This window comes from Anabrus simplex, chromosome 7 (genome assembly GCF_040414725.1).
Source record: "Anabrus simplex isolate iqAnaSimp1 chromosome 7, ASM4041472v1, whole genome shotgun sequence".
Lineage (NCBI taxonomy): Eukaryota > Metazoa > Arthropoda > Insecta > Orthoptera > Tettigoniidae > Anabrus > Anabrus simplex.
Genome location: NC_090271.1, coordinates 11,018,401 through 11,028,363, shown reverse-complemented (window position 1 = coordinate 11,028,363; position 9,963 = coordinate 11,018,401). Strand labels below are relative to the sequence as shown.

Genomic DNA, 9,963 nt, shown 5'->3' with positions numbered 1-9,963 from the left:
CACGCCACGTCAACCGCCATTCTTCAGCATGTGCAAGACACCCTGGCTGTTCCAATATCGACCAGAACAATTTCCCGTCGATTGGTTGAAGGAGGCCTGCACTCCCGGCGTCCGCTCAGAAGACTACCATTGACTCCAAAGCATAGACGTGCACGCCTGGCATGGTGCCGGGCTAGAGCGACTTGGATGAGGGAATGGCGGAAAGTCGTGTTCTCCGATGAGTCACGCTTCTGTTCTGTCAGTGATAGTCACCGCAGACGAGTGTGGCGTCGGCGTGGAGAAAGGTCAAATCCGGCAGTAACTGTGGAGCGCCCTACCGCTAGACAACGCGGCATCATGGTTTGGGGCGCTATTGCGTATGATTCCACGTTACCTCTAGTGCGTATTCAAGGCACGTTAAATGCCCACCGCTACGTGCAGCATGTGCTGCGGCCGGTGGCACTCCCGTACCTTCAGGGGCTGCCCAATGCTCTGTTTCAGCAGGATAATGCCCGCCCACACACTGCTCGCATCTCCCAACAGGCTCTACGAGGTGTACAGATGCTTCCGTGGCCAGCGTACTCTCCAGATCTCTCACCAATCGAACACGTGTGGGATCTCATTGGACGCCGTTTGCAAACTCTGCCCCAGCCTCGTACGGACGACCAACTGTGGCAAATGGTTGACAGAGAATGAAGAACCATCCCTCAGGACACCATCCGCACTCTTATTGACTCTGTACCTCGACGTGTTTCTGCGTGCATCGCCGCTCGCGGTGGTCCTACATCCTACTGAGTCGATGCCGTGCGCATTGTGTAACCTGCATATCGGTTTGAAATAAACATCAATTATTCGTCCGTGCCGTCTCTGTTTTTTCCCCAACTTTCATCCCTTTCGAACCACTCCTTCTTGGTGTTGCATTTGCTCTGTCAGTCAGTGTATGTGCGTGTAGTTTGATGGAAGGTCATTCGCATTTCATGATGTGACTAATCGTACTGATAACTCACCGTCAAGTACTTGTTATCTCTGTGATACGCCGGTGTGGCAAAGGAAATCAGGATGGCGACAACTGCAGTCATCTTTCTCTCAGTCCTCGCTGCAATTCAGGTACAGTATACTAACATAGAGTGGTAGAGTGTGTCCGCTTCAAACCCAGCGTTAGTCGAATTTTTGAACGGTGGGGGAAAGGATATTTGGCACTCCATGTGACATATTTCGTGATTACCCGATAAGATCTTTCCGCTAGAGCACCGCTCGCTTTCTGTGAGCCTCCCCAGCCCACTTCTTGCTAGTTTTCAACTTTGGCTTTTCTTGGAATCGCTCGTATGCTCCAAGTTTCTTTTTCTTGTTTCGTAAAGGGGACTGTTACATTTGGGCTGCCCTCTGGCTCTGTTGTGTCCAGAGGAGAGGCTACCTGTCGTCCGTCTTAGAGGACTGTCCTGAAAATTTCTCCTGAGAGATGTCCGCTCTTTAAGTCTCCTTCTGTTCCTCGCAGGTCCTGCAAATCTTTGCTTACTTCCATCAACCATCTTTTGCCAGTAGGTACACGAGAACCTGGCAACCTGTTAATGCTTCGCGTCTCTTTCTGGTCACAGTTATGAGGAGCTCTTTTGTATTCGTTCCATTTTTTGACTGGTACTAATATATTCCTCAATATTTTTCCCTCCTGTATTTCGAGCTTGTCGTGAATTCCTTCCTGTAGAATGTTAGACATTGATATATCAGATGTAAGGGTTTTCACTAGACTCATCAGAGTGGGGTGTGTCAACCCTACCCACTCTGATGAGTCTAGTGTCAGACCTAACACGAAACGCTGGTTAATAGAGCAAACGCCTGAAAACCCTTACATCTGATATATTTTTGACATGCTCTACTGGTGATAAATATCTAATTCCATCCATAGGAATTTAGAATTTTCCATTGTTGGACATTCTGAAGACTTTCTTTATTCTTCTATACATATATATTTTTGTACAATTTGTTTTACGTCGCACCGACACAGATAGGTCTTATGGTGACGATAGCCCCAGCATTTACATGGTGTGAAAATGGGGAAACACGGAAAACCACCTTCAGGACTGCCGACAGTTGACCTCGAACCCACTATCTCCCGGATGCAAGGTCACACCTGCGCGCTCCTAACCGTACGGCCAACTCGCCCGGTATTATTATTATTATTATTATTATTATTATTATTATTATTATTATTATTATTATTATTATTATTATTATTATTATTATTATTTACACGATTGTTCCCCTTAAGGAGAGCGACTGATGTCATCTTGGGGCGTTTTTCCTCTTTTCTTCCCAAAATCTCGTCCTCCTCTCTGAATGCTTCCTCTTCCGCTCCTTCGTCCACTTTTTCCCGGGTTGTCTGATATTCCTCATTCAAATTTTACATTTGTGATTTTATTTCGCTACTCGATGCGGTCCTCGAGATTCCCTATGTTGACCAGAGGAATCAGAGAAGATATGAGCTGCTTCAACTTATCCTGCAAGGCAAAATAGAAGGAAAAACATCTCCTGGGCGAAGAAGAATCTCCTGGCTCGACCACATTAAAACCTGGTTCAACAAAACATCTACAGAACTGTTCCCAGTTGCAATGGATAAAGCCAGAATAGCCATGTTGACCGCCAACGTCCGAGGCGGACAGCCACGCTAAGAAGAAAAAGATATGTTGTAGGTCCCTCTGAACCTCTTTTAGTCAATCCGTGCCGCATTTACTCTTTGTTACGATGTTGAGTAGTTCCTTTCCCGTTCTAGAGTTGTCCATTCTGCAAAACTCTCATCATAGAGGTCTCTTCATCCAGACTGCGAATTTTTGAAACTTTCTAATTTTCGTCAACAAATTATGTATTTCTTATCGATTGTTAAGCCATGCAGCGAAAATCATTAAAAAATCAAATGTTTTGACCCAGTACATCAAACGAGGGTCTGCTTAGCCGAGGTGCCGCTCCACCTAGAAGGACGTCAGAATTTGATAAATGCAGATATCGACTTGCTCTTCTGGAGAAGTAGTTCCACTCCTCCAAGGGCCGTCATGGCCTGTTCGAATCCCAATCAATCCTGGGTTAAGAATCAAGTGGTGTCAGGAAGGGTACCCGGTGATGTACTACTGATCTGCATTTAGGGCAGTCGGTAAATTATTCCAATCCCTAACTCCCCTTCCTATAAACGAACATTTGCCCCAATTTGTTCTCTTGAATTCCAACCTTATCTTCATATTGTGATCTTTCCTACTTTTACAAGACATCACTCAAACATATTCGTCTATTGATGTCATTCCATGCCATCTCTCCACGGACAGATCGGAACATACTACTCAGTCGAGCAGCTCGTCTCTTTTCTCCCAAGTCTTCCCAGCCCAAACTTTGCAACATTTTTGTAACGCTACTCTTTTGTCGGAAATCATCCAGAACAAATCGAGCTGCTTTTCTTTGGATTTTTTCCAGTTCTTGAATAATCTAATCCTGGTAAGGTCCCCATACACTGGAACCATACTCTAGCTGGGGTCTTACCAGAGACTTATATGCCCTCTCCTTTACATCCTTACTAAAGCCCCTAAATACCCTCATAACCATGTGCATAGATCTGTAGCCTTTATTAACAATCCCATTTATGTGATTATCCCAATGAAGATCTTTCCTTATATTAACACCTAGGTACTTACAATGATCCCCGAAAGGAACTTTCACCCCATCAACGCAGTAATCAAAATTATGAGGACTTTCCCTATTTGTGAAACTCACAACCTGACTTTTAAGCCCGTTTATCATCATACCGTTGCCTGCTGTCCATCTCACAACATTATTGAGGTCATGTTGCATTTGCTCACAATCTTGTAACTTATTTCTTACTCTGTACAGAAAAATACCATCAGTAAAAAGCCTTCTCTTTGATTCCACTTCTTTACTCATATCATTTATATATATAAGAAAACATAAAGGTCCAATAACACTGCCTTGAGGAATTCCCCCTTAATTATTACAGGGTCAGATAAACCTTCGCCTACTCTAATTCCCTGAGTTCTATTTTCTAGAAATGTAGTCACTCTTTTTTCTAGCCCAATTGTACTCATTTTTGCCAGTAGTCTCCCATGACCTACCCTATCATATGCCTTAGATACCCCACTGTCGGCAGCCCTGAAGAAGGTTTCCGTGGTTTTCCATTTTCACACCAGGCAAATGCTGGGGCTGTAACCTAATGAAAGCCACGGCCGCTTCCTTCCCATTACTAGGCCTTTCCTCTCCCATCGTCGCCATAAGACCTATCTGTGTCGGTGCGACGTAAATCAACTAGCAAACAATAAAATAAAGAATAATGCCTTAGATAGGTCGACCGCGATACAGTCCATTTGACCTCCTGAATCCAAGACACCTGCTATATCTTGCTGGAATCCTGTAAGATAAGCTTCAGTGGAATAACCTTTCCTAAACCCAAACTGCCTTCTATCGAACCAGTTATTAATTTCGAAAACATGTCTAATATAATCAGAAAGAATACTTTCCCAAAGTTTGCTATAATAGGCTGAAAATTAGAAGGAAAAAACCCTGCTATTTTGTGTCTCACCTCGAGCCTGTGTCATTTCGTCGAGCACCTCAACTTTCTCCTGCGATTATGACTGGAATACATTTCACGTATACTTTTGGTTTAATCTATTATAACGACAGAAGTTTAAAAACCACACATGTGATTGACACGTCCGCAGGGAACCTTTAAAAATGGCTTTAAAATGACGGGAGATGCTGCGCAGCCTCGATGTGTCCTCATCTTGTGCGTGTTCCTCCTTAAGGTCTCGTTCCTGGTACCTTCCGTTCAAATGCCATTTTTTCATGGCTCCCTGCCTTCCTTCTTGGGAACATGGTTAAAGTACGAAGTATGTTAAGAATGCTCGGTTGATTTCTCCTCACGCCTGTCTTTGAATCTGATATCCTCAAGAACCACAAAGTTTGTCCAGTGTTCCGCCCAAAATATGCACAAGACTTCACAGTAGACCCGCAATGCAGGCGGTTCCATCTTCTTTCTTCAACGATCCATATCTGAGTGGCCTGCATGGCTATCAGAAATAATCGGCACATTCTTGTATTCTTGGTGATGGCCCTGTTCCTCCATATCTTGTTGAGTTTGGCAGCTGCCGCGTGGCTAAGGGAAAGGCGTGTATTTATTTATTTATTTATTTATTTATTTATTTATTTATTTATTTATTTATTATAGAAAATCCCAATGAGCTAGCGGCTCAAGGAGGGACTGCCCTCTACATCATAGCTTGGCAGCTTTCAGTTTCAGTTCATCCGAGAACCAAAATCTCATTTTCGGTTTGACGCCATTTCTGGGTCAATATTTCTGTAGATTCCTCCTGGAATCTCAAAGCCATCATCACATCGTAAAGTTTGGATGACATGCAACGCAACTTCGTGATAGATGAGCTGACCTAGTTTAAGTTCTCCGCAGTTGTCTCCACCTGTACAGTGTCTGGAAGGAATCTTGTGGACTCCAAATTATTGCCGAATGCTGCAAAACTGTCACATTTGCTTCACCTCCAGGATCCTATGAGTCGAAGGTCTTTTGAACAAAAGCAAACTCTCAATTTAAACACGATACACTTTTGACATTATGTTGACCTTCAGTTTACTTTTGCTGTACATTTCTTGAGCCGGCCCCGCGGTGTAGGGGTAGCGCGCCCGCCTCTTACCCGGAGGTCCCAAGTTCGATTCTCGGCCAGGTCACGGGCTTGTTCGAGGTCCACTCAGCCTACATGATTACAGTTGAGAGCTATCTGACGGTGAGATGGCGGTCCCGATCTAGGAAGCCAAGAATAACGGCCGAGAGGATTCGTCGTGCTGACCACGTGACACCTCTTAATCTGCAGGCCTTCGGTCTGAGCAGTGGTCATTTGGTAGGCCATGGGGTTTGGTTTGGTGATGGTCCTGTACCTCCATACCTTGCCGCGGGGCATCTCTTCACGTATGCGATACCAGCGAGCTTGCCGTGCGGTTAGAGTCACACAGCTGCGAGCTTGCATAGTGGGTACGAATCCCACTGTTTGCAGCCCTGAAGAGGGGTTTGCGTAGTTTTCCACCTTCACACCAGACTGTACCTTAAATAAGGGAATAAGGCTACGGTCACTTCCTTCCCACGCGTAGCTCTTTCCTGTCCCATCGTCGCCATAAGACCTATCTGTGTCGGTGCGACGTAAAGCCAATTGTAAAAACATCTATGCTCCTGCTTCTAAGTTTGGTGGCAACACTAACCAAAGGGGAACAACGAAGGTGCCAGCAAAAGAAAACTTGGCGTGGAAATGAAAGACTCCCTAGACTGTTGGAGTCGGAAAAGAACAAGTGTTGACCAAGGGAGGTCGGAAATCGAGGAGCGTGACAAGCAGAGAGAACAGCTCACTCCTGTGTATGGTCATGATCAGAAGCTCACTCTTCAGCCAAGGAGCTGTCGTGCCGTCCTTGAAGGATTATCTTTTGTTTGTAGTCGTCTAGCGGTGATGATTGGCACCACCGTATCTGAGCCCTTCGTAACAACCACTGATCTCTATACCTGGATGGCTGGTAGCTTGGGTAGCAGTAAGCCGAATAGAAGATGACTGGCGTCGTAAGATGGCAGAGAGCGCATGGTGCAATAGACCACGAGGAGCGCGCTTGCTTTGTTTATGCTTAGTTCAGTGACGCCAGGCCTCTTGATTGTAGTTTCACGATTGTTCTGTGCTGTGTTATTGCAAAGTAAATAGTAGTGTATTTTACGAATTTAGGTTCGTTGCCTTGTAGTATGCTTGTGAATTACAAGATTAAATTTAAATATGTATGTATTTATCTGAAATATGAATGAAGACACTTTCTGCGGGGTATTAACATACCGCAGTATTCAGCTTATGGATGTACAAACAGAACCGATCAGCAGAAGGAGAAATCATTTCATCGAGGAGTTTTAATAATAATGTTATTTGCTTTACGTCCTACTAACTACTTTTTTAAGGTCTTCGGAGACGCAGAGGTGCCGGAATTTAGTCCCGCAGGAGTTCTTTTACGTGCCAGTAAATCTACCGACACGGGGCTACCGTATTTGAGCACCTTCAAATACCACCGGACTGAGCCAGGATCCAACCTGCCTAGTTGGGGTTAGAAGGCCAGCGCCTTAACCGTCTGAGCCACTCAGCCCGGCTCGGGGAGTTTTATACTGTACATAAGAATCTTCCTAGGGTAGTGTTTAGAGTTTTAGGTTTATTGTATCTTATTTCGCATATTCCGGGAGCAAAATGGCAATTAATTTTTGTATGTTTCCTTTCTCGAGACCCAAACATCTAAGATCATCGATTAGGAGTATCAGGCGGGAGAATTGGGAGCCTTCTAAAACAGCTGTTCTCTGCTCGGATCACTTAGAGGAAGACTGTTTTGATAGAAATGGACAAACTGTACACCTTAGAAGTGATGTACAGCCAACTGTTTTCAATTTTACTGAACATTAACTGCAAGTAAAGATTTACTTATATATTTTTTTACACTGACTGACAGAGCAAACGCAACACCAAGAAGGAGTGGTTCGAAAGGGATGAAAGTTGGGGAAAAAATAGAGACGGCACGGACGAATAATTGATGTTTATTTCAAACCGATATGCAGGTTACACAATGCGCACGGCATCGACTCAGTAGGATGTAGGACCACCGCGAGCGGCGATGCACGCAGAAACACGTCGAGGTACAGAGTCAATAAGAGTGCGGATGGTGTCCTGAGGAATGGTTCTCCATTCTCTGTAAACCATTTGCCACAGTTGGTCGTACGTACGAGGCTGGGGCAGAGTTTGCTAACGGCGTCCAATGAGATCCCACACGTGTTCGATTGGTGAGAGATCCGGAGAGTACGCTGGCCACGGAAGCAACTGTACACCTCGTAGAGCCTGTTGGGAGATGCGAGCAGTGTGTGGGCGGGCATTATCCTGCTGAAACAGAGCATTGGGCAGCCCCTGAAGGTACGGGAGTGCCACCGGCCGCAGCACATGCTGCACGTAGCGGTGGGCATTTAACGTGCCTTGAATACGCACTAGAGGTGACGTGGAATCATACGCAATAGCGCCCCAAACCATGATGCCGCGTTGTCTAGCGGTAGGGCGCTCCACAGTTACTGCCGGATTTGACCTTTCTCCACGCCGACGCCACACTTGTCTGCGGTGACTATCACTGACAGAACAGAAGCGTGACTCATCGGAGAACACGACGTTCCGCCATTCCCTCATCAAAGTCGCTCTAGCCCGGCACCATGCCAGGCGTGCACGTCTATGCTGTGGAGTCAATGGTAGTCTTCTGAGCGGACGCCGGGAGTGCAGGCCTCCTTCAACCAATCGACGGGAAATTGTTCTGGTCGATATTGGAACAGCCAGGGTGTCTTGCACATGCTGAAGAATGGCGGTTGACGTGGCGTGCGGGGCTGCCACCGCTTGGCGGCGGATGCGCCGATCCTCGCGTGCTGAGGTCACTCGGGCTGCGCCTGGACCCCTCGCACGTGCCACATGTCCCTGCGCCAACCATCTTCACCACAGGCGCTGCACCGTGGACACATCCCTATGGGTATTGGCTGCGATTTGACGAAGCGACCAACCTGCCCTTCTCAGCCCGATCACCATACCCCTCGTAAAGTCGTCTGTCTGCTGGAAATGCCTCCGTTGACGGCGGCCTGGCATTCTTAGCTATACACGTGTCCTGTGGCACACGACAACACGTTCTACAATGACTGTCGGCTGAGAAATCACGGTACGAAGTGGGCCATTCGCCAACGCTCGTGTCCCATTTATCGTTCGCTACGTGCGCAGCACAGCGGCGCATTTCACATCATGAGCATACCTCAGTGACGTCAGTCTACCCTGCAATTGGCATAAAGTTCTGACCACTCCTTCTTGGTGTTGCATTTGCTCTGTCAGTCAGTGTATTTCTCATAATTAAACTGACGGTTTCGATGAAATAATTGACGTGACCTTATAACAATCTTAGAAAATGAAGTCTGGAGGAATTCTAGACCTTATTTACATCAGTAATAATTATGGGTTTCAGACACTGGAGTGGTGGGAGAAGGAAAAGTGTGGTGGGTGTTTGGGGCTATTCCATTATACTATTCGTGGTATTTGGGACTCTTTTAACTGGTGTTACATATTTCTGATGATTACTATCAATATCGCTTTGCGAGCTGAATTTAATTAAAGAGGTCTGTAATAGTACATTAAGCTGCAGGTAATGTGATATATTGACTAGTTTTGAATATTTCCTGGTTTTATAAATGTGTACATTTGCTTCAATGATATTTTAATTTGATAATATGCGCGTTATTTCTTGGAAACAGGAAACAGAAATTCATTATCAAGCACCGATTACGATATGTCGAATCTAGGCCTGTATATTGAGCTACGTTTATAGGTACATCATTTTAAGAATGCATAATTTCGTGGCATACATGTATCAATTTACAGCAATGTTTCCAGAAACTGGTTTTCACTCGTATTGTGTTACCGATCGCTAATTGCATGTATTCAGCACCTAAGTTAATATTTGCCGGCCGTTATTATACACTCATGTTTATTGCTATCCCGGAGATTTACTGACCTCGGAATGACGTGTCAGTGATCCCAATGTCCTTATGCTTTGAGTGAACATGTCTCTATATTTTTAATTATTCCAATGCGCCATTAATTGCGACTTAAAATTGACTATATTATCATTGCTTCCCCATAAGGAGAGCTCGAGGTTGGGTACGCCAACATGGCGAACCGCGCGTTCAACTTGGCGTACTTTCTCCTGCAGCGGAGACCTGCCATCAGCGATCCATGTATAGAGATCAGTGGTAACAACCAACACCATCACTCACTCCCATTTCGAGTGAACAGTATCTCCATGGCAGCGACTCTCCATTGACATGGCTCTAGCGGTAAAAAAAAATCATAAGACATGAAAGAGAGGACATTATATTTTCTACAAGTTTTGGTTTAGACA

General features: G+C 45.4%; 1 protein-coding gene across 1 annotated transcript in view; it reads left to right on the top strand.

Annotated features, from left to right (window-relative positions):
- The first annotated feature begins 980 nt into the window (after positions 1 to 980).
- LOC137501562 (brachyurin-like) overlaps positions 981 to 9,963 on the top strand; it is a 53,205-nt gene continuing 44,222 nt past the window's right edge. Inside the window, exon 1 of the mRNA XM_068228764.1 lies at positions 981 to 1,086. Coding sequence (XP_068084865.1) covers positions 1,039 to 1,086 — 48 coding nt within the window. The 5' untranslated portion in view covers positions 981 to 1,038. The remainder of the gene's footprint in view (positions 1,087 to 9,963) is intronic.